Raw genomic sequence first — 25,730 nt, forward strand, 5'->3', positions numbered from 1 at the left:
TTGACCAGCTCTCGTGAACATTCATTGCAGATGCAACATTTTCAAAACTGTTTCCTGAAGAGAGAGGCTATTTGCCAGCACTGTGACAGACAATTATATTTTGTTTTCAATAAAACAAATGTAAATGATGGAAAGAAAGCACTCTTATAACACTTCAAGAAATTGGGTATACATGTCATATAAGAACATAGTATTACACACTTTCCACCATAAAAATTCGTAGAATAACTTAGGTTGGAAAAAGCCTCCAGAGGCCCAACCAGCCCTCCGCTCAAAACAGGTCCAATTAGGTCAGGCTGCTTGGGGACTTGTTCAGCTGAGTTTCAAATATCTCCAAGGATGGATATCCCACAACCACATTACTTCAAGCATTCATGGCCCTGTGCATAGGACAATGGATTGACACTTAAATTCAGTTCCAGTGGTCTTAAATTCCTTGTTAAAAGTCTCTTATGTGACCTTAGATGACTCAGTTTCTCCATTTGTAAAACTAGAATTACTATTCAAATCTCTTGCGTAATGTTCTTTGAGATGCGGCTGATATTACTGCATTATAAACACTGTCTAAATAACAATATATGCAAAGATGCTATCGCTGCAAAGTAAATATTTTTAAGTCCTTGGCTTCCACCACGGGAGGAATGAAGCTAAAGAAATAGGGAGAAGCTGCATTTTTCATAAACCAGCAGAATATTTTGAGCAGTTACAGTGGCCTCAACTGACAGAGGCCTCAACTATTGGCACCTTCAGCTCTTGGCTTGTTACTGCTGATACTGGTGACTTTTACTATTCAGAGTGCATAGTTCTCACCCAATACTGGCATCCTTTTCCCCAGTGTTTAATGAATAGAGCGTGTTCATTTTTGTTACCTTATTCTCGGATTTTATATTCAAAATTATTCCTTTTTTTTTCCTTCCACATTAGAATGGAGGTATTGTCTTTCTGCACAGAATGCCAAATCTTTGGACATCATTCTCATAAGGAGTAGCACGTGCAAGGACTACATTTCCTATTTGTATGGTGAACAGCCTATGTTTAGACATTCACAAGATAATTCATGCTGTTGAGAACAAAGACATTTTCTTTATGATGCTTATGATAATTTAAATTCTGGTCTGAAAAAGAGATTCATACAGACTATATCCATATGGAGTATTAGCTGTATTCTTCCTCCCATCAACGCTACTTAGACTCTGCAGGCGAAAATCTCAAGTAGAGAGAGCTCAGTTTCAGCAACTTTTGCTTCTGCAGGGATTTCATTTAAAGAAATTTCCTTGAATTTCTTTATGTCTCATCCTGGACCCTTTTTTCCAGATACATTTGAATGACTGTGAATTTGCAACATCATGACGCAGGAGTCAGACATTACAGTGGCAAATAGGAGTAAACTGAGCTTAGTTCACCTGTCAAAAGTGCGTCCCATTTCAAAGAACAGCACCCAGCTGGGCTCCCACGGGACGTGTAGCTCACCACCTGCGTATTTGCAAATTGTGAGCTCTGAAATCATAGAGCTTGTAGGTCAAGAATGCCACAATACTTGAAGTCATGTAGATGCTACCCTTTTACGTTACCACCACCGCATACGGCTTTCTCACATACCATATCCCCGTTTGGGCTGTGGCCGCTTCAGGGATGACACTGAAACGTCTGAAATAGGGGATTTTTCCAAGATGAAGCAGAAAGATGATGCATGTTTAAAAACTCACAAGAGTGGGAGTGTAGGTCCGCTCGGTTGCCGTCTCTTCCGCAGCGACCTTGAACAAACCCAGCATGCGTTCCGTTTCTGACCTTTGACGCGCCGATGATAAACCAACCTTACCTCAGCGCCGCGAGGCTTAGCGCGGGGTCTGGATACGCTTCGACGGCCGCTCGTTCGTGAAGGCCGTGCGGCAGCGCGCTATTTACACTGGTCGCATTTGCATGATTTATTAACGTCGCAACCTGCACAGGCAGACTCGGACACTGCGTCAAGATGCTATTTTGGGATCCTGCGCGCACCGACAGCTGTTGGGTGGCAGCTGAAGCGATGACACAGCGATGCCTATCGCTGCCTCCGCGCTCAGCCCAGAGGCCCCAAGGCCCGAGGCCGGCACACCTACCCCCGCCGTGGGGCGCGGAGGCCGGGGTGGCAGGCCCAGGTGCCCAGGTGCGTTTCACCTGCCGGGAAAACGCCACCCACCGCCTCCTCTGGGAGCGGAGCCCTCGAGGGGAAAACAATAAAATTAAACGACGGGAGAGCGGGGAAGGGAAGCGGAGCGGGGCTGGGCGGTGCGGGCGGGCAGGAGAACGCACCTAGGCCCGGCGGGGCTTTCCTGGCCCGCACTGCGAGGTACTTTCCGCCCGGCCCTGAGCACGGTTAACCTTTGCGTTACTCCCACTTCGCCCGAAGGGGTGGAAACTCCGAGTAGAAACTACTCGGGGAGGGCGATAGGAGCGATAAAAGGAGGGGAGGTGTTTTTAGGTAACGTGAAGTAATCGGCGGCGGCGCGGGGTGAGGGGGTGCGCTGTGGGAGGGCTGTTTGCGCGCTGCTGGCACCGGGTCGTGGAGGGTGGGGGGGGGCGATCGGGTCTGAGGTCGGGGGCAGCGACGCGGGGGTGAGGATGAGGGGGCGGGAGGGAGGGTGGCACGAGCGCCCGGTGGCGGCGGCCGGCTTCACCCGCAGCGAGGGGCGCGGGGCCGCGGACAGGGCCGGGGCGGCGGGCGAGGGGCGGCGGGGCTGGGGCGGGGGGGGGTGGGCGGCGCAGCGCTGCGCCCGCCGCCTTCGCCCGCCTCCCCGCGGCGGCCGTTGGCGCCGCCGGGGGGCAGCGGCGGTGCGAACAATGGGCGCGCGAGCCGCCGCCGAACAAAGAGGCGCGGGCGGGCGCAGTGACTTCACCGCCGGGCCCGGGCCCGCCCCCGGCCGCGGAACCTGCCCCGCTGCCGTCTCCTAGCAACCGGGGGGGGGGGGGGTGGCGACCCGCGGGCCCGGCGCGCACCGACCGCGGCGGGGCCCGAGGGCTCTGCGGGCGGCCTTGGGCGGCAGCGGCGGCGCAGCGCCGCCGGCCGCGCTCCCGTGCCTCCCCCCCCCGCCCCCCCGCCACCGACCCCGGCCCCGGCCCCGCGGCGCGGAGAAGCGGCCCCGGCGGCGGCTCGGGACGGCGGGGAGCAGCGTCCACCTGGCGGCGCGGCGCCCCGGCGGGGGTGCGCGGCGGGGGCGGGCGGGGGGCGGCAGCCGGGGGGGGCGGGGACAGCCGCCGGGCGGTTGTTTCCCCGAGGGAGGTGCGGGGCCGCCGCCGCCGCTCCCCGCGCCGTGCCAAGTGCCTCCCCGCGGCCGGGCAGGGCGGGCGGCGGGGCGCCCCTTGCGCGCCGGGCTGGAGGCGGATGGAGGGAGCCGCTCTCCGCGCTCGGCCGGGGCCCCGCCGCCGCCGCCGCTGCCGGCGGGGGGCCGCCCCTCGCGGGGCGCGGGGGCGCGGCGGGCGCTGCCCCTGAGATGCGGCGGCCCGCGCCCGCCCCGCCGCCGCCGCCGCACGCCCTACCTGTGCCGGGCCCGCCGCCGCCGCCGCCCCTCCCCCGGCCCCGCCGCCGCCGCCGCCGCCGCCCCCGCGGGGGCCGGGACTGAGCGCGCCGCGGCGCCGAGACGTGGCCCCGAGGAGAGGGCGAGGGAGCGGGAGCGGGAGCGGTGCCGCCCGCGGCGCATGATGTGGGTGCCGCTGCTGGCGTGCCTCACCGCGGGGATCGTCTCCGTGCCCAAGTACCAGCGCGGCCCCGGACCCCTCCTGGGGGCGGCCCGGCTGCTGGCGGCCGTGCCGGGACTCTGCCAGCGCCGTAAGTTGCCGAGCCCCTCGGGCTGCTCGCCGTGCCCTCGGCTGGTTGGGGTCGTGGTTGGGCTCGGTTTTGGCGCGGGGGCCGGGCGCGGGCGGAGGGCATGCCCAGGCTCGGCGGCTGCCCCCGGGGCGCAGCCCCTGACAGCGGGGGCCGCCGGGCGCCGCGGGCGCACACACCGCCCCGGCCGGCCGGGCGGAGCTGGCGGGTACCTGCGGGGAGAGCCGGGCTGGAGCGGCTGGCCCCTGCCCAAACTTCACACTGCCTGCATGCCGCTAGTGCGAGCCCGTGATTTAATCGTCCGTCCCGGGGGCGGCCAGCCGTGACGGAGCCGTGGCAGCTCCCCGGGAGCGTGGGGAGCCAGCCCGCGGGGAGCGCCGCGCAGCAGCCTGCTGCGGGTCCTGCTCTGCCCCGGCACCCTCCGCCGGCCTCCGAGAAGCGGCACGCAGACCCCCCGGGGGGGGTCACAGACTGCGGGCGGACAGTTCTTTGGAGTGAAAACACTCGGGTTTACATCGTTTATATGGCATTTAGCGGCAGGGTTTTAAATGGACAGAGTTACGGGAAGGTTGTCTTCTCTTTCCCTTGGGGTAACTGTATGCTGACAGTTCCCTGGCAGCTATGGTACTGGTGGTGGCAAAGGCTCTGGTAAATGTCGGTAACCCCTCAAATTGTGGAAGGGCTTCCCAAACCCCCCGGGCGTCAGTTTTGATGCATGCAGGCTGAGAGGAGTTTGTGCAAATGTACCTCAGATAGTACAGCAGTTGATCAGAGCGAGCTATCAGGTTAGCCAAGTATTTCATAAAGGATCTTATTTAACTAGTAGTGGTCAGAAAAGCAGATCAAGTTGTCAATCACCTTTCCTCCCCCCCCCCCCGCCCCCCCCTTGTGGAATAATTGCATGTTCCAAGTTTAAGCCTGGAGTTAATTTAAAATGTTAACATGTAACCTCTAAAAATAAGATTCACAATGGGAACAATGTATTAGTCTTAAGTTCTTTAATGCATGTGACAAATTCATGCCTAATTCAGCGTGATTTGCCCAGTGCTATTAAAAACAGCGGAATAATTTGTTAACTTTCATAGGATAATGTATTTTGCTTTTTGGCTTCGTATTTTGACTTCAAAACCAAACCAAATGTCAATAGGAAAAATAAAATAGAATATTATTAAATTTCCTATGAAACATGACATCTTGTATTTAGTATCCCAGATTCTTTTTTATGCAGTGTAATTGAGTTGAAAGGGTAATTGAAACTTTATGGAGAGGATAGCTCTGTGCCTGAGTGCAGTGTTGTGCTTGCTCGTGAGTGTAGCTCCTGGGTACACACTAGTGCAAATAATGCATCAGAACAGAATGCCATAGGGGACAATTTTGCATGGGGCTTTTGCGCCAAAGGATGCTTGCTGTCTTTGTTGTGCTTGACAGTGAAAATATACATGGGTGATACGTCATGGGTTATGTGTTTATTGTGACAGCACCTCCCAGATTGGGCAGACTGTAACTCAGATAGACTTTGTTTTTTCCTCTTCATTTGAAACCTCTGCTAATTCATGAAAGCTGAAAGTCATACTGAATTCTTTCCTTCATACATAATCACTTTACAGCCTAGAGCCACAGTTGAAGCAAGAAGAGTGTTTTGTTTTGTTTTTCTCTGAATGAACACACAAAGTTTTTCATTATTATTATTGTCGTCGTCGTCGTCGTTGTTGTGTGCTTTTTACTTTTGGTTGTGATAGCTGTATCAGCCAGTGCAGCACCACCTGGATTCTTTGAACTTCTGAAGGCTGCTCCAAGAGAGACTCTGGGCAGCAGCTCCTTGTACAGCTATTTGGCAGCACAGCTTTCTTGAAGCAGCCACTCCTCTTTGCTTCTGCATTGACAGTGCTGGGCATGGCGAAGAGCATCGTGCTGTTCCCGTGCCATCAGCAAGTTCAGTTTGTTTATGTGCAGTTGGCAGAACCTGCATATCTGTTGCATTGAATCTCCAGTTCTGAAAGAGAGTGGAATTAATATGAATTGCACATGGAACTCAAGTTTATTCATTCTTGTTGGAGCATTTGTGGCTCTTCTCATTGAAGAATGGACGGTTTGATGCTACCTGAGGTATTTGTTCTGCAAGCTGCAGTTTGAGATGTGAGTTACTGCTTGGGGATAAGTAAAGGTAGAATTTGGCCCCAGGTTTGGAGTTACGAGGAGCACAAAAGGAAATCTCACAACGCTGTAAAGTTGCAAGTCCCAAATTAAAGGTTCTGTAAGCTCAGATAAAAAGGCTAGTGTTGCCACCTTCTACAAAGGACCCCTTGTTCGGTAAGTCTCTCCAAAGGAAACTTGCAGTTCACTAAGCCAACTAAAACAAATACCTGACATAAGAATGGAGCTAGTTCCACAGTGATTTCTACAGATCCCAAATTTATATTTGAACATTAAAAGCTGACAAACCCCTAAAGATGTAAACCAGTGAACTGAGTAAAAGCTGGATTCTACAGTGAGAGCATGTGTATGCATTGTGTTACCCAGTTGTGTAAGTTCTCACTTCAGTGGAGACAGTTCGCTTGCCTTGTTCAGAAACTAAACTGTTGAAACTCTTTAGTTTTTATCTGCTGTGTAAGCATACAGAATATGTAGGGCTTAAATACTGAGGAATGGCTGATTGTTCAGGGTTAACAGAGGACATTGGTTCAAATCTCGGCAGTGTCTCAGATGTGCACACAGGGATGGTGTGAAAATCTTTGTCTCTAATTTAAGAGTTGGAGAACAGTCACACAACAGTTCTGTTACATAGTTTTTGTTGACAAATCTCTTGACCCTTTAAAAGTTGGTATTTTCATCCGCCTTCGGAGTGTCGTTTGGAAAGACCAGTTAGGGGGGTTGGGAAAGTAGAGGATCTGTTATCGTGGCAGGGACAACTGTTAATTGATTTATCCCAACAGCATGATTTCTGATGCCAAACAGATTCATTAATGTTCCCTCATCTGGGTCTTTGGGGTTTTGCCAGTCTTGTCACATCAGATTCTCATGTGCGTTCCCTCTAGTTAGAAAGTTTCATAAATCATTACTGTGTTACCTCTCAAAGGAATAGGAAAAGTCATTCAAACCACCCATGGAAGAACTGTTTTTGAAGAGGGGTGGTCAGGAAATATCCCTGCACACACATAAAAAGTCTGAATTAAATGATATGTCGTGATAGCTTTAATCAGTGTTTGTCTGTTGCTTTCTCTTCTGTGCTGGCCCATTTCCTTTTGGGGTTCAGTGGAAGAAGCTGTGGTGTATGGGATACTCAGCACTGAGACAGTTCTGCTTTTCCTAAGGCTTAAAACAATCCAAGAAGAAAAGAAAAAACATTTTTAATTTCCTGAGTCTGCGTGGGTGATCTGTTCCCTAGGGGTACTGGACCATCTTTGGGAAAGCCAACCTGGGTGTTTCAGAGGGCTGTAGGTTGTAGTTCTGAGGAATAGTGAGGGGGAGGTTTGCTTATCTGCACATTGCCCAAGGAGCATATTATGCCAATGGTATGCATAAATTTGCTTTGCAGATTGTACACTTCTCATAATCTGTTGCAATTTCATGTTTCTTCAGGGGTTTTATGTGGTAGGATTTTTTATTTTATGGTTTTTGCAAGTTGAATGCTACTGGTTGTTGCATGTACAGTACTTACAATGTTTCCATGCTACAGATGTTTGAGATGGGGTGAGACTGGGAAAAGAGGAGGTGGGCACTGTACCAACTAGAAGAGCAATAACCATACCCTTGGTGCTCTGGGAAGTTGTCTCTATGTCATTTAAGACATGCTCTTGCTGAAGGAAGTTGTGAAGGCAGCCTGAAGATTGCATGCAGCAGGAATACTCTGCATAGCCGTTTGAAGAGGCAGTAGCTTCTTTTCTGGTCCTTAAACTTTCAAGGGCTGGAACTGCAACTGACTAAGCAGGAATTATACCCCACTAGTCAAGAGGCCTGAATGAATGTATTTGATTTTTCCATTAAAGTACAATGTAATTTTAATTTACCTCCCCAGAGCATCAGAAAGATGTCAGAATGTGAGCTGTATGGAAGCTTAAGAAAGTCTTCATCAAATAAGCCCTCATCTGCTTGTATGTTCAACAAGAGGACATTAAAACTCCAGATTATAATCTCCCTTTTACTTCACAAAGTGCATAAATGCTGGTAATATTTTTCAAGTCCTTGGAAAGAACTCATGATGACATGTCCATGTTACTTGTGTCTTGAATTTGGGACAATTTGTATTAGTTACGAATCTACAGTAGGACGTATGGGAAGAGAAACATAAGATATTATATTTACAAATTGCGTAAGTTGACGTGGGATGCTGCTATTTATCAAGACTTTTTCAGAAAGTCAGATTCATCATCATTGTTTTTGGAAGTAAGTCCTTAGAAGCTAGGGATCTCAGTTCCTTAGAATAGACCTGACGTAAGAAACATTAACCTTATTGTACAAATAAAATGTACACTACATACATGAATTATTTTATTTATCACCAATGTACATTTTTAAAACTGCATATAGCAAAACCATACTTTTTTAGTATTGGGGTAGGTGTATCTTGGGCAGTAATTGGGATTTAATGAGTTCTGTCAGGGTAAGAAGGACAGTGGAATGGCTTTGTGTCCTGAGCTTTAAAGTTTGCTCAGTGTTCTTAAAATACATTAATGACACTAAAATCATATGTTACGTTTTCAAGAATCGTATATGTGAACTATCCCGTGCTTTAACTGGTAGTGCAGACGTCTTGGTATAAATCTGGCTTCTCAAGTTGAATGTAGTGAAAACAAAATTCTGGAGAAGAATATAAATTCCTTTGTGTTAATAAACTTTTCGTGGTTTTTTTAATCAAATTCTTAAGGCCTTGGTGTTTCTCTTTCTACTTATGTCCTCCTTTCCAGCAAAATCTGTCTTCAAAGCTTCTGTATGTGTCCATTACTAATGGCTGACTTCTGTCTAACCAGTGGAAAGATGTAATAATTCTTTCTGATCTGCTTAAATAGGCATAATTTATGATGGACAAAGTAGGATATAGTCTGTTATTCTTTTCTAAGCACTTGAACTTTATTAAAAGTTTTTTTTCTTTTGGCAGTTTACATAAATGGGCTTGGGCTATTTAGTTTAGCTTTTGGGAAGGAAGTAGGGCTCTAATGAATTAGTTCACTGTCCACTGTAATGGAACCTTTTCTTCAATAAGAAAAGTAAGCTTCTTGCCAGCCATTCAGGATTCCCCCTTGTTCTGGTGGTAGAACAAGAATAACCCCTTGAGCAAAATGTAAGTGTTTCAGGATGATCGGAATTTACAGCATTAGAAAGCTGCCAGAAAGGCAACTTCTAGCTGAGGCTATATTTGCCTAAATTGAAAAGTTTGCAAAGCTCATAATTGACTTTTTTCTTCATATGTTTCTATGCTTTCCATGATTTCATTGTCATATGCCTGCAGTGACTTCTTAACTGCTGTTACCCATGGTGACAGTAATGAGTCTGAAGTATTTATAATTATCAAAAGATACTAAGATAGAGATTTTACCTACAATTATTGGAGTAGGAAAATTCTGTAGCTTTAGGCAGATGGAATGATGTTCCTGGATGCTCAATCTTTGTTTTTCTTCAGGCCCCTTCTCTGCCCACTGACTTGCGAGTTAACTTGTTAGCAGCAGTATTTCATTGGGTTCAAATCTTGAAAACTTAAGTATTTTTAGTATTTTGCTGTTGTTGTAGCTATGTTATGAATACAGCCGCATGATGTATGGTGGCATCACAAAAGTAGTCCAAGTCTGATTAAACCAGTAACTGTCCTTTCCAGAATAAAGTCTGTTCCTTCTCGGTGTTCAAGGGAATTAGGCTAAGTGAATTCCACTTGTTCAACTGTACTTAAGAGTACGATTTATTTCCATGTAATCTCTACAGGGTGACAGGGGTTAGTACTGTGCTGAGGATAGCTTGCTTCTTTCAGATGGAAGCTTCTGGCTGGAAAGCTGAACCAAGATTCCATCTTCTTGTACAAACAGGACTCCCAGGAAATAAGAAAACTTGAGACAACTTATACTCTGGCACAAATGATGCAAAATTACCTAAATAAGACTAGTGACATCAGCAAGCATGCTCTTCCAATCTAAGCAAAACTGTTGGATTGCATTTTGCTGTCAAAAATGTTGTGGCATTACTTCAGAAGATTAAATAAACCACTACCTGTTTAAAATCTTGAATTTGCATGTTTGAAGGCTGTCCCTTACAGAGCATTTAAACTGCACCTGCAGACCATACACATATGTGAATACTTACTTGCAGAAGCACAAGCAGAAGCTTGCATTCAAACAATAATGTGTGCACCAGTAGTTATAGTTAGTATGTGAGTCTGCATATTTTATAGCTTGCATTCATATTTTGTGTAATCTTTGCCCCCAAATTATAAAAACCTAACAGGCTTATATAAACCTAAAATGGAGGTTGGCCAGTTGTCTGTTCCTAGGCAGGTGTGGTTGGATTTCGGGTTTTTTGTTTGTGAACAAGGCATGTATCTCCTATTTGAGAAACTAACTTCTCAGTATTCTATTAGAAGATCTTTGTGTTCACCCATTTTTGATCTATATATTCAGAAAAGCGCTGTAGTTTGACTCACCTTTGAAGGACTTTTTAATTCAGCTGTTAATCATCAAATGGGATCTTAAGAGTCTTTTGTGCTGTGTTAGCGCACAGTTAATTAAAATGACATCTAACTGTTTCTGCTTTCAAAGAGCATAAAAGTAACAAAAATAATTTAGAAGAAAATCCAGAAAGTTTTTACCACATTCCGTTTGTCTCAGGGCCAATAACCATGTTTGGAGATTGAAAACCCTATTGAAAAGCAAATTACTGAAATAACAAATACCAAACACTTTGTATTCCAGAAGGCAATAACGTTTTTAAAGTAGCCTTGCTGAATAAATGCTCCTCCCAAACTTGTGCACTACATACTACAAGTCCTTAAAGAGTGGTGGTTATCCTCTCTGATACCAGTCTTAGCGTTTATTTAGTATTCTTGCAGTTTTCTCATTGTGAGTGTAAACTATGAATTTTGTGTTCAATGTTTTGTTTTAACCCTGACATGTCTTCCTAATACAAACATGCGCACAGTTTGTGGTTTGGGGCTTTCAGATTTGTTTCAGGAAAAACTTCTGTAGAAGCACAATTCAGTGTTATTTTGTGTTCAGAATTGAGGGACTGGTTCCATTAGGTTTTCAGCTTTGAGAATTACGGTCTGAAATACAGAGTAGGTTTGTTCCAACTTGCAATGTATGCAGATAAAAGTAAGTGAATTGAGCTGTTTGCATTGCTATGGACTAAGAACCTGTGGATCAGGTGGTCTATGGTGACACTCCTTGGGAAGAATTAGCTCTGAGCTGTTGCCCATCCTCTGCACTGCTTCTGGGTTTGTGAATGAAAGGACAGCGGCAGGAAGAAGTAGTGCTTTTATAAGGTGGAAAGCAAGAATCTGGAGAATACTAGATATGCAATAGAAACGTAGATTAGGGAGGCGATTGGGGGTTGAGGGCCTGGTTTGAGGAGGTGGAGCTATAGAAGGTAGTGGGAGATACAGCTTGGACTTGTCTTTTATTCAAGGTTGAACTTCTTAAGCAGGCAAAAAATAGTCATTTGTGACTACCTTTATATTCATCATGACCTCATGTTTAGGTAAAGACTTCATAGGGTACACAGGACTATGCTGGACATTCTAGGCTGTTGATGTGCTACTTGCTAGCAGTGCTTACTAATACACAAGAAATTAAATTAACAATGAAATATGGCAGTCGCTTCGCTACTTCGCTCAAGGCTTCGCTCGAGCAGCATGACTGTATCCAAGCTCGCCAACTCCAAGGGAGATTCTAGCAGCTGGAAACGACTAGTGTACAACGATTCTTATGCCCATGTTCCATCCTAGGAAACAAGGGAATTAACACAGCTCCACACATCCCAAAGTTCCCTTTAAATCAAGGGATTTAACGAAAAAAGATTTAAGCTCTCTGGTTCCATATGCTGTGCAATTTTATTGGTGCAAAGCTGTGCCATAAAAGCTAACAGCTGTGGGAAATGAGTCTCTTCTAATGATATAACCAGAGTAAATTGTCCTGCATGTTTTTGTTTTGCAAGAGGCAGCATAGGTTGGTTTCAGAAGCCAAACAGTCTTTGACTCATTGTTTGCAGGCATGGATTGCATCAACAACATTTAACCATCTCCCGTAAAAGCAGGAAGTTTCATAGAAAGGAGAGGCTACAAGTAAAGTTGGCCAAGAAACAAAAATTGTGTTGTGAAAAATTTCAAGGTTACATTGCTTGTTTTCATTCTATATTGCGGCTTGGGAACAAAGTCAGTCTGGAGTAGTCAATAGCTGTCTCCCACAGTCAAGGTCATGTTTGAGGCTGTGGTTTGAATGTTGTGTTTGTGAGTCCTAACTGCTATACCAGTAGCTATTTTGGGTAGTACCTTTTCCAAAATGCTGCTATATGCATCTTTCTGACAAAATAAAAAAATCCTCCAAACTGATATATGTACATGAAAAACTTGCATTTATATGCATCTGTGTGAGGCTTCTGTTCTCCAAGTTTTCCTCTTGAATGGTGTGCAACATTCACATAGGTGATGGAACTTTTCAGAGAGATGAGGCTAAGACAGACCCATGTAGGCTCAGAGGGGTGTCAGGAGTACTTCCTTGAAGCCTAGTGTCTATATCATTCCCTAATTATGGAAGCGTATATACACTGCTTGGGAACTCCGTCTCCGCGTGCCGTTACACAGCAGACTTCTGTTAGCATTTGCTGTCTTCCAGCATCATCTATGACTGCTGATGCTTTTCTGCCAGAGCTTGCCTAATCCTGTGTTGACAGAGGTCTCCCTCTTTTCCTCCTCCCCCTTTGCCTTTGCCTTGTTCAGCTGATATCCAGCATCAGTTCTCTTGAGTGGTGTCACTCAGAGCTTGCACAATGTGCAAAAAAGGAAGATCTTGGTTATTTTGCTGTATAATTTGCAAAGGCATGAACTCACAATGAGGCAGACTGCTGCATTACTTTGCATTTTGATGGCTTTTTATATCGTTTTTGTCACTCTCAGTAATGCCACTCATATTCATAGGATACTGTGTTCATATGGTAATGCAGATTAATTGGGGAACCCCGAAAGTATCAGGGGGATATTGGCAGAGTTAGGAATGGAAGCCCGTATCAGTCATCAGGACTTGTTCACTAGTGATGCTTTTCACTGCATTTATCCAGATGTGCATGTGTCCTTCTCATTTATGTCTCATATCTCTTATCTTCTCTATAACTGCATTATGGTTTATCTTTTCCAGTATACTCCATTTTTCTTTTTAGGAACACTGTACGACTTGATTTTTTTTTTTAATGACTAGTAGAAAAAGAAGGTCTAGGGTGTTTTTTTTGTTTGGGTATTTTTTTGTTTGCTTGTTTGTTTTAATGGAAAGGTGGTTTTACTCACTTGCCAGGTTTACAGAAGTATTTTTCCAGGACTCAGGATTTAACAGTGCCAGTCATGTTTTGTACCTTTCTTTTGCACATCATCTTTTTCTTAGAAAACACGTGTCTCTTCCATGCTGAGTTTTAGTTTACTGCTGCCTCTCTTGATGGTGAAGGATCTTTTCAAATCAATGTGCAGCTTAGCTCCTGTCGGAATAGTGAAACTAAAGTGGACAACCATTAACAGAGAAGTGAAACCAATTAACAAATCTAGTATGTAATAGAAAAAAGGGAGAGGGAAGAAAAGTTGTCTGGTATTTTTGCTCAAGTAGTCTTAGGAATTTATTATAAAGCATAATAGGTGTACAGTTTTCAAGTTGAAATCTCCTTTTCTGGTCAAGGGTGAGGACCTCTTAAAGCTGATTCCGAGGCGTACCTTGTAACCCTCTTGGAAAAATTGGGGGTGACAAAGTGTGTTTTTAAAGCATGGCATTGTGCACAAAGGGTCGAGAGAATTATTGCTTGCTTGGAAAAAGGGGGGAAAAAACCCTAATTCCAGGATTAGGTTTTAGGATTGGCAGTTAAAGCACAGACACTCATTTTTTCCTTGTAATCTGAGCAAGTAAGTGTCAGACACAATAATCATGGAAAAAATTCCCCCTCTGTAACATTTTTACAATGCTTTTCATTGTATCTGCGCATTCAGCCAAAGTGAATTGAGAAGCTGTGTCTTAGCTGGGACAGTTACTGCCTGTCCCCTCTGCAGGAGTCATGTTTAGTACCTGAAGACAGACAGAAAGGTGAAGATAACTGCAGTATACTGCATAAAAGCTGCAACTTTCCTCAGAAGTGATGCTACGCCCAAGTTACTGAAGGCCACATTATCTGTGGAGAGGGATAGCGTGGCTGATTGCTGCCCAAGAACAAGATCTGATACGGAATTTAAGGAGAAAAGCTCTGTAGAGGCTAGGTAATTTTGTATCTTCTTGCCCTAAATAATGTTCAACAGTCTGAGGACCATGATCAGGGAGTATAAGCTTCTAGTTATATTTTGGCTTTCTCTTTTAAGAAAGCAAATGGTACACCCTCCAAAAACAGCACAAACGTGTACCAACAGTGAAGTTGATATAAATTCAAATTCTTGGCTGTACTTGAACAAAGTGCTGTGTGTTTGAAAACCTGTTTAACATCCCCTCTCAAACGCCAGTGTGCATTTTTGTTATTCCATCTCTGAGATAAATATCCTGATCCTGATAAAGTTATTTTCATAATAGGGAGGCAGGATATGATTATAACATATATGATATTTGTCTTGCCTTGATCCTTCTTGTTGCTGAGAGTTTAGGCTTGCCACACCTGTGATCACTGTAAATAGCTGCAGTAGTTGGAGCACAGTTGTATTTTGTGGAGGAGGCTGGAAAAGTGCAGTTTAACCTGCTGCACTCACTTTTTATTATATGCATATGCCTGTGCAGTTCCCAGCACAAAATTTGGCCCTTGTTGAAAATACCTTCTGGCATACATCAGTTATAACTAAGCCAGTAGAAACTTGCCCTTAACTTTGGCTGAACAGTAACTCAGTCTTGTCTGGACTCTGTTTTTGGTGAAGTGGCAGGAAAAATCTTAGTTCTTTCTTCAGCCAACTCATAAAAAAAATGTTTCTTGCTTTAGAATATGATTTTTAAAAGAAACTGAGAAGTTTATACTAAATCAGTTATGGTTTTAGAGTAGTCTTATAACTAAATAATAAATATTTGGTGAATGAAAGCATGTCCATAAATGTTACTGCTGTAAGGGACTATGTACTTGGGAACCACAGTAGTGATGTAGCCAGAATGTGTCTTGGGCATTAATAAACCTTTTTCAAGTTTCCCTTTAGTCCAAAGAAATCATCTTTTTGAGCCAATGGTACCAAGGTTGTCAACTGCCAATCTGTGACTTCATGTTGTGAAAATGGGACTCTTGAGACTGGAGAGTTATCAGCAAAGAGATTTGCATCCAGCAGAAGTGTATATCTCATTTGTTAAAGCATTTCATCTGCCATGATCACACTGGAAACCCAAATTGGATTTTAAGATCTTGTCTTCTGCCTTAGCAGTTTAGAAAGACATACTCCCCCTTCCCCCAAAATTTTACCACATAGGTTGTATTAATAAACTAAATCAAGCTTCAGTAGATTCAGTACCTAAACGAACCATACAGAAAGAAAAAAATTGGGACAATTATTTTTGTCAGTTTTCTGATGCATCTGGAAATATGGTACATGTTCCAGTCAATGACACATACTATGTTTTTTTAGCAAGTGCACATTACAATAAGACATGAATGTTTTGTTACATGGTCAATGGCATTTAATATGGGGAAATGTGTGTTATACAGATAGGATTATATATTTTAAGAAAGGAGTCTCAGAAATTACTGCAGGAAATTAATTAGGCCAAACTCATTATTTGGTTTACTTTGGTTTACTGATTACGATGACCAGGAATTAATTTGGCTTATTCCTTATCTGTATAGCTAGATACACAGGTCTCTCATTTCTTCCTGTCAACTATTTATTCTTATCAGAACAGCTCTGTCTCTTATGGCGGATGTTACTCGATCGGTAACTTCAAAGTATACATCATCTTCTCCCTGTTTTGTCCCGTGGTGGCCTTTACCCACCATTATACTGCACATCAGATTCTTATCTTTCCTTGTCCTTTGACACTTTTACTTAATTCATCACTTTACTCTCTTTTTCGTGTAATGTCTTTCATCTCTGCTGTCTTTGGTATCCAGCTGAAGATGGGAGTGATGTTTCTGTGCCAAGAACAATTACATTCCTTTTATTTTTACTCCTTCAACAACTTTTCATCCTGTGTCTTTGCGCTTTACCAATACTGTCTAGAAAGGGATCTGTGGCAAGCTCTGCAACACTGTGCATGTCAGTACCCACCTGGAATCCTCACCCTTGTTCTCCTCTCCTGCGGTTTGCAGTAACTTTTTCCATGGCCTCCAGGTCTGCTCTTTCAAAGTGCAGAACATAAGGTGCTGTTGCCATCTTCTTATAAATGCAAAGATGTTTTAATGTGTCAGTGCCGAATGAGCTTGCTCGCATTTCACATCCAAGTCAAACTTGCTGTGTTTGTTTTTGTAACAAATAAACAAAAACCTTTTGGATTTTGTCTTGTTCTTTCTCTCTCCTTAGCAACTCCTCCATTATTTGTCCTTGCCCACCTCTCCCACCCTTCAATCAGTTTTTCCTCTGTTTCAGCACCTTCCTGGGCTGCTTTTCGGCTTATTGCTTCTATCATATCAGTAAGAGTTTCTCTGCCTTTCGTATACATTTCTTTTCTCACATTGCCTGCATAGCAAAAATTGTCAAGAGCAGTTTATATGAAATAGAAATATAGGTTTGAAATTAATGAAATTGCCACTGACCTATATGTTATCGGTATAATGCTGCAATTGTGCTGTACTAGGCTTTTCTATCTTGTTAATACTGATAATGGTATATATGTTGTTGATACTAATAACTTGCAAGCTGTGATTAGTTCCTTGGATCATCAGTTATTCAAAGTGACCTATTAAGGACTAGCTGTTCATGTGATACAGGACCTCATCTTTAGCTTCATCCATAGCTGAAATCAGTTACATAAAGATAAAAAAGATACTTTAGTACATGTTTTCCTAATACAGCTTTTCACTGTGGGAAGTTGCTCTCATCACTCTAAAACGAGAGATGGTTTGCATTATTGCAGGTTGGAAAGCAATAATCTGAGAGACAGTACATGTAGCCAAAAGTTCGGATGAAAAACAAACCTTTCTTCAAACTGTTTTGGTATAATGATACACAAATTATCATGATGGGCCAATCAAGAGATGTAGCCTTTCCAGTATGCAGTAGTTCATTCAATTTTGTTTCCAGTATGTTTTATAATCATATAATATGCCATGCTGAATATGCCACTAAGCAGTGTTGTTAAACAGCACTACTGCTGTGCTGTGCACTGAAGTCATATTATGTGCCTTCCTCATAGCTCTTGGCAGGCGAATTCTGTCTCATGTAGAGGCACGCTGGTCTGCAAGAGCCTTGTGCTGAACGTGCTGAAAGGATACGCTAATGCTGACATTGAAGTTGAGCTGACCAAGTCCCTTGGAAAGGCTATCTCTTCTCCTCAATTCTGACTGCCAAAGTTTTGTAGCAAAGAGTAGTAACTTAAGCAGTGACCTATAAAACAAAGCTGTGAAAAGGGTATAAAGGGCTTTGCTGACAGACCTGTTAGTAGGCACAATTTTTGCAGTTGTTAGTACAGCATGATGTGTCTTCAATCTGTGACACACGTAATGTTGGATAAATTTGTATTCGCTTCTGAAAAAAAATCTGCCTCTTCTGGGAAACTCTTCATTCCAGAAAATGCAGAGAGGGAATATTTATAGAAGGTGAGAAAATATTTTGGGTTCCATGCAGAGTGAATAATGAATAACTCAGTCAAGTGTAAATGACTTAAAAGGAAAATGTCTACGAAGAGATAAGCTACCTGGTAGATTTTATCTGTTAGGCAGTAAGTCAGCAAGGTGCATGCCAAAAATAAACTTTCACTTCAAAATTATTCTAAATCAGGATCTTAAAAATTTGGCCTTGAGAATGGAGTTTATTCAATCTGTACATATAGTTCTAGACTGTAGATAAAAAAACATACTGCAAGTATTCCCTCACCAGGCTGCCTTTGTTCTGTTTTACTTCTGTTTGGATACGTTGTCATCACTCTTAATCTGGTGAAGTAATTTTTGAAATCTTGGTTTCAAATTAGGTATTTTACAATTCCCACATATCATCATAAATCATGAATGTTTGGTTTTATATTTCATTGCAGCGGAAAACAGATGTGCCACTTCAAATGCAGTAACATGCACAAAGTGTCTTGCTTTGGGTCCAGAGTGTGGATGGTGTGCTCAAGAGGTATGGCATTTTGCTTATTTGCTTTTGACTTTATATTTTAGCTGCTTCAGATCTTTATAAAGATAAAAGACTTTTAAACTGTGAAAATTATAGTGAGAACTAGCAAGAAAATCTTTAAATGACCTCTGGAGACAGAACCTGAGAAATCATGTGAAATATATTTTGTTTCCGAAGGAGAAAATACAATCTTTTATTTGGAAAATTGCAGTAATTTTAAATAAAGTGAGAACTTTTTAATGAGTTCCATCTGCTTTGTAGACAGCTTTGGCAGACTTACAGTAACTTTCAGAGTTCAACAGTTTTTGGCTTCAAAAGCAAAATTACTTATCAGTAATTTATATTAAGTCCTCATTATATATCAGAGCGATTCTATACATATATGCCTATTACATTTAGCAAAAGGTTTGACTAACAGTGGAGTTAACTTTGACTTCACCATATATCATGACCCTGTCACAAATGGAAAAAAATTGTATTTTTCTTATTTTGAAACTTGAAACTATCAGTTCTGAGACTTGTCACAGAAGATAGATCTTAGGTAGCAAGAATTATTCTGAAATTGTTATCGCTTTGCAATCTGTAAGAATATAGGAATTTCTGGTTTTGTTTGACAGAAAAAACAGTTGATTACACGATTTCGAGTAAGACTGGGGCATTTTAAGCACTTCAGAGAAGCAAGGTTTTTAAGAATATCACTGGCAATTACAAACTCATATGCTCTTGAAGGTCACATGCAAATTATCTGTAGTAGCTTTCATTAGCAGAGAAGGTAGGTAAATCACTAGAGTGTGCCTGGAAGAGATAAGGAGTGTAAGGCACTGGTGTAACTTTATCTGAGATATTGTGTCTTGGAATGATTAACTGAGTCTGAAAAGAGTATAAGGAAAAGTAATGCAATAGAGGCATGGAGAGCTTGTTTTCCAAGAGGAGCCTTAGGGTAAATGTAGATGGCACAATGGATTGCAATGTGGAGTGGTCCATTATTGTGGCCTGATGTCTTGTCTTACAAAGGGCACAATTTTATCCTGCTACATCGGTATTTATCACGGAACAGCACTTAGCTTTCCAGTGCTATGGAACTGCAGTAGGTCTCCTCGTAACTAGGTGCTCAGATTTGGCCAGGTTTCACTTCTGCCCTGCTTCTCTTGCTTCACTTCTCATGCCAATCCCAAGAGCTGTTCAGGAAAGCCAGGGGTTTGTCAAACCCTCTTAGACCATGCTTTGATAGCTGGTTCACCTATGCACCATCCATGGTTGTGGAATGGCAAAACCCATATTACTGCAGATAGAAATTTTCCAGAGTAGAGTTACAGCAGCAGTTTTCAGCTTAGCATGCCTGCTTCATCTAAAGAATGTTTTTAATGAGAAAATCTGCCCTGAGGAACACTTGAGACACTTTGACTTTATAACCCCACACAGCAAACTTCAGAAAACACAATATATCTATCAGTTGTTAGTGATAACAATGAGAGTAGCTAAGCTCTTTATACATTTAAAAATCTACCTTTTTGACCTGTATATACATCAAAAAGGGTATATAAATAGCAGTAACCCAACAAGTAGTCTCCGTTGTGTACGTTAAGGAAGGTTATGGAAAAAATATATCAGGTAGACTACAAAAATGAGTTGGGACTTGGAAAACAAGATACATGACTGTTGAGTCTCATTCTTCAGGGACTTTCTCTGGTCTTTTCAGGGTCTGGATGACTGTTCTCTAATACACAGTTGGCTGTATGCACTTTTTGATTGTTTATTTTCCCCATCTGCCTCTGAAATATCAGAGATTGTCCATTGTTTGGTCTCCAGCTGTGGCTGGGATGGACCAATGCTTTGAAAGAGTACAAAGGATCTTGTCTTTTTTTTTCTTGCATGATCAGGATCACGTTAATCATCAGATTTGTGGCCAGTAAGGAATTTTGCATTGGATCATGTTGGCACAATTTTGGCAACTTTGCCCTTTCACTGCAACAAAGGATGTGCTGCTTCTGAGATCATCCTACTACTAATCACTTTCCTGTTGTTACAAGGGCTTTTTTATGTTGGTGGCATCTTAAACTGTCCAGTCTTGTACTACGTAGCTTCCTCTTTCCGGGGATTGAAATTATATAGTCCAGCTGGTCTTTGGATTTGGTGTAGGGTATGGGGTAAAACTTAAACGTTTGTGATAGACAAATTCAGGTTAGATAAATCTAAAGCCGACTTCTGCAGCTACTTTTCAATATTAGCTAAGTAACATTGCCAGTGGATTCCTCTGAAAACTAACCTGTTTTGATGTCCTGTGAATGACACTTTCTTGGTATAACTAACTCATAGCATAGCACAGAACATTTTTTGGTGACATAGTGACAGTACATAGTTTCCTTTTTCTCAAAAGTCAGCTTGTTCTGATTGTGCAAGATCCTCTTTCTCATACAAAAGTTTTGTGCTTTGTAGAAAAAAGTCATTGTGGCAATTAGGTTTAACTTCTAATTTAAATATTTTGTCATTGCCCTTATTAAAAACATATGGCTTCCATGAGCTCATTCTACAATTTGTGCAATTATAGTAGCATATTTTATTGTTTCAAAGACTATTACTTTGTTTTTCTCTTTCCTTTGAAGATATTACAGTTGGTTTTTTTCAGCTCAGATTGTTTTATACTTTTTGTCTCTCATAAAACAGGATTTCATGGCCGATGCAACACAGAAGGGACGCTGTGACACTGTTTTCAACTTAATGAAAAGAGGCTGCCAGTCAGATTTTGTAGAAAATCCCACAGTTCGTGTCACAATACCCAGTGACCATGAAACAAATACACAAGTGACACCAGGAAAAGTTTCAGTCCAACTGCGTCCAGGTTGGGTTGTCTCTAACACATTGATATTATAGTCAATTAAAACTAAATACAATAATATGAAGTACAAATATTTTGTGAAGGAGCTGGAATAATTATTTTGAAGAATGATGCTGTAACATTATATTGTAGGACTATGATGGTGTTGCTCCCATATTCAAGTATGGTCTTCAGCAAGAAGTGTTTCTGTCAAACACAGCTGAAGGTCAGAATAATGCAAATAATAAGTGGAAAAGGGATTTTAGATAGTCTTTTCTGTTGTGGTTTCTTGATTCTTTTTCTTTAGCCACTTACACAAATAGTTTTCCCTTACATGCATATAAACTATATTCCTTACTGAAAGTAAATTAGATTAGAATTCCTAAATTCATAATTTGATAAGCTTCTTGATTTTTTTGGTTCCTTTTAAGTGCATTGACTAGACAACTATGAAGACACCAAAGCCAGTATATAAGAAAGGACTGGATTCCTAAAGGTGACTTAGGTATTCACTGCCTAACATTTCATTTATAAAATGTGAGACACCTGGTCCTAATAGAATCTACAAGTCCCTTTATGGATCTGAGATTTTCTGGTATATCTCTATTTGCCCTCAGCTGAACTCGAGTTAAATCAATGTATGTTCTCTGTCTCTAAAAGAGCTGTAGCCAACAGCAGAAGTTGGAGATAAGATAAAGGGATGCAGGGTATATTTCATATCATAAAATTTAATTTATTTCTTTCTTTTGCAAATGATAGCTGGAGAAAGAAATATGTTATTTAAAAGGGATCAATCTTTTGTAGAAAAACTTTAATAGGAAAAGTCAGAGTTATCATATCTTGCTGATCTTCACTGTATAAAAGATAATTTTCTGTCAATTACAAGGGAAAAAGAAAGGATCTGCATGAGCGTAAAGCACAAAGGAACTCTGGTTTTCCATCTTTATAATAATAAAACCAAGAAAGTAACATCAGCACTTCCTCTCCTTTCCCCTTCCAAAGAAATGACTGGTACTCTTGCTTTGTACTGAGAAATGGTCTCAGAAACTGAGCTAGCTCTGGAAGTGTCTGTAACCACATTTATTTCCAAAGGCATACTGGATTCATAGAAAACATTTAGCTTTCTAAAATTTGGTTTAATGAACGTTTTTGCCAGTAAATACTGAAATTAAGTTTGGGGTTCCATATGCTTTGCTGAAGCTCTTGCATCAGGGAGGCAGAAGACTGAAATTCTGAGGACTCCAGGATACTAAGTTTTGATATACAGACATCCTGCCTGTATTTTATTCCCCAGGGAAATACACAGATATACAGCTATAGTTGTGCCTGAAAACAGAAATTTGATACAGTATAATCATGCAGACAAAGATGTTTTTGTTTTGATACTGGGGGGTTTTGTCACTGTTTACATATACCCAACTGTCAGGATTTATGTGGGAAAAAAGAAAAGCTGCACTCAGCATCTCACTATATGCAAACTGGAGACCTGCAAGGGTCTTTTATAAAAAGTAATTTGATTTACATTGGCAAAGAGGAAACACATAAGTTACAGCACACTGAAATTCTGTTTTCTCCATGTAAGACCTGATACAGAGAAATTCTGAAATTTTCAGGTGGATTATGTTCAAAGACCATTGGAAGAAAGTACTTTGCACGTTTAACTTCTCTGGGTCAGATCTTTGTTACATGTACTTTAATTATGCTATCTAGCAATGTCATATGCACTAGTAAATGTCATGAATAGATAAGTCACATTTCAGGTGGTTTTTTTAGTAAATCTGTTTCTGAATGTGTTTAGATATCTTTTATTGAAAACCTGCATAATTCTTCTATAATGTCTCCCTTCCTTCTGTCCTTTGCTGTATCTTCATTGCATAATACTGAATTGCATTCTGCACTCATCACACAAAGATCCTACTCCCTCATTTCTTCTGTGAGCTCACACTTTGGGTGAACAATTTGAAGTCATGCATTACCATACCTACGTGGCCCATACTCCAGTCACTTTACTCTTTTTGCTGGCGTTACAGACTATTAGGCAAGCAAAAATGTAGGGACTATTTTTAGTGGCTTCCGAAGCATTAACCTTTTTACTACATATGAGAGTGTGATGTGGTTCTGCAGGAGAGACAGACATTTATCATCCTGAAAGAACAGTTCTGTTTTATATACACCAAAAGATGGATTTTTTTAATATTAAAACCTCTTTTTCTAAAAAAATATTTTGATCCTACTGGGTTTTCTCATTGAATCTTTGGAAGTAGATTGGTATAAACTTGAAGCATAATTTACGTGAGTTTTTCAGGCTGTGCTGTCTTTATTGTACACATGTAGTTTTAGACTCATATGACAAACTATTTGCAGGATACACTTACATACTTAGAAGTGTCAACCTTGGAGTGACTGACCAAAATTTGTATGCAGATCTGTGTCCTTTGTGAGTCATAACTGCTTTCTGTTATAATGCCAAAGGGATTGCATAACCAGGAATATAAAAGAAAATGGGGAGAAGTCAGATTTTTACCATAAATTGCACAGTGCTCCTGCAAGAAAAAAAATCAAGATGTTCTACAAAGAGCCCCTTTATGGCTTACTTTTGAAAGATGCTTCAAATTTTCATTTACTCTTAGGAGGTTTCCGTGTGTGTTTGTTTTTCTGTTTGCTGACACAGACAACTTTGTGCTGAGGTTGCTGCAAAAATAACTGTATTTTTAAGAGTGTCCATTCAAAAATACTAAATAAACTTATTTGTTTCCTTTGAATCAGGAAGTGAAGCAAACTTTATGTTAAAAGTTCGTCCTCTAGAGAAATACCCTGTGGATCTTTATTATTTAGTTGATGTCTCAGCCTCTATGCACAACAATATAGAAAAACTAAATTCCGTTGGATTTGCTTTATCTAAGAAGATGGCGAATATTTCTCTTGATTTTCGACTTGGATTTGGATCCTATGTGGATAAAACTGTGTCACCTTATATTAGTATTCATCCAGGTAGAATCCATAACCAGTGCAGGTATGTAGTCTTTGTATATTTCCTGTAACACCAAGAAACTATTTAATTATGCAAATATGCATTATGCATATTTATTTTTAAAGCTCTTCAGAATCTGTCTTTGTTTCATTATACCTTGGTTCTCCAGCAAAGTTCCTAAGAAAATGCTGAAAATTACTGTACAATGATTACTTCTGAAATATCTGGTGAGTGATTTCAGAAAAACTTTCTGTATCAGAAAAAATGGGCAATATTTTCTTTAGCAAAACAAGTCAAACAACATGCTGCTTTGGTATATTTGCATATGTTTTGCATTTAATTTTATAGTCAACTCTTGTATTCTTAGTTATTTTTTTGGATATATGTTGCCTAGATTAATCACAAATTTTTGTACTTTTTGACCTAGGGCTTCTCTTCTGGTGTGTGGTCATGTATTCATTAACTCTTTTCATAAAACTCTACTTTTGTTGATGTGATGCAGTTTCTTTCAGCTCATTTAATGAACAAAAGCAATCCTCTGATCTAATTCCACAGTTGTAATATGGATGAACTCCCATTTTAAATAAGAAAGGTGTTCTGGCTTGCATTTCTTTTTTCATGCCATGTCTTTTATACCTTGCATTCAACACTTACATAAAGTGAGGGATCACTTCCAAAACCTTCTGGAGAACAAGATTATTCATAATCAAGTCTGTATATACTGTAATACTTGGAAAAGTGAATATTAACTATTCATACCTTCTTGCTCATTGTTTTCTTTCCTGGGAAGAGATGTGTGAAGTTCTGTGAAGTCCATAAGTATCTTTTTTGATTTCAGTGATTTTAAAATTGGGCATTAGTAGTGGAATTCATTAGATAAAGTTAAATGTCTATGTCTGTAGTAGTCCTGTAGTCTGTATAGTCAGTGGAGATCAGTTAGCACTGCCAGGACACAATTCATTTTGCCTAAAAGTAGACATCTGCAGAGGTATTAATCCTTACAGTGCCAGTTTCTCTTCATTGACTGTAAATTTAGTTGGGGGCAGGCAGGTAATAGTCCAGATGCCTACACCGTATGCAACGGAAGGTAAGTGAGATGAAATCTGCCCAGCATCTCTGAATCAGATGAGCACCTCAGCTTGTGCCGTAAATTCCACTGCCCTAAATAGGTCACAGAGCAGCATCCTGTACAAGTGCTATGGCATTAGCTTACTTACGTCAGACTTCATCCTTTCTCCCCTTATATATAATTTCGTGTAATTTACAACTAACATAATACAGTAAATGGAGTTTCCCATCCATTTACTGAGGTAACTGTCACTCAACATTAGTTTTATGTACATTTGCTTACTAATACTGGATTTAGGAACTTAAATTTTATTTTAGTTTTGATCCAGTAGCCCATGTATTGAGCTATTAAAGGATCTTAATGCTATGGTGTAATAGCCCTTTCTCAGGATAATGAAAACCAAAGCTGTACTGCTCCGTAGATGTTCCACAAGGGATGATATACTCTCTGAGATCACACCATCACATCATCTTCTCGCTCTGTAAAGAAACACTACATATGTACTGTTACTATATGAACTAAATTATATTGTATACATTTCTATAACATACCAAAAAAATCTGTTGTTCATAGTAAATTCAAACTAACCCCACTGAACTTAATCTCACTTTAAGTTATTTTTCTTTCTTTAAGTATTTCTTTTACTGTGTCTGTGTACCTCCTCATTAGTAACAGGAT

The 25,730-nt window shown here is 41.6% G+C and overlaps 1 protein-coding gene across 1 annotated transcript in view; it reads left to right on the forward strand.

Moving 5' to 3' along the window:
• Positions 1–3,675: 3,675 nt before the first annotated feature.
• Positions 3,676–25,730, forward strand: part of ITGB8 (integrin subunit beta 8) — a 42,080-nt gene continuing 20,025 nt past the window's right edge. Inside the window, exons 1-4 of the mRNA XM_075705600.1 lie at positions 3,676–3,805; positions 18,115–18,200; positions 20,862–21,036; positions 23,779–24,025. Coding sequence (XP_075561715.1) covers positions 3,676–3,805; positions 18,115–18,200; positions 20,862–21,036; positions 23,779–24,025 — 638 coding nt within the window. The remainder of the gene's footprint in view (positions 3,806–18,114; positions 18,201–20,861; positions 21,037–23,778; positions 24,026–25,730) is intronic.

This window comes from Pelecanus crispus, chromosome 2 (genome assembly GCF_030463565.1).
Source record: "Pelecanus crispus isolate bPelCri1 chromosome 2, bPelCri1.pri, whole genome shotgun sequence".
NCBI lineage: Eukaryota > Metazoa > Chordata > Aves > Pelecaniformes > Pelecanidae > Pelecanus > Pelecanus crispus.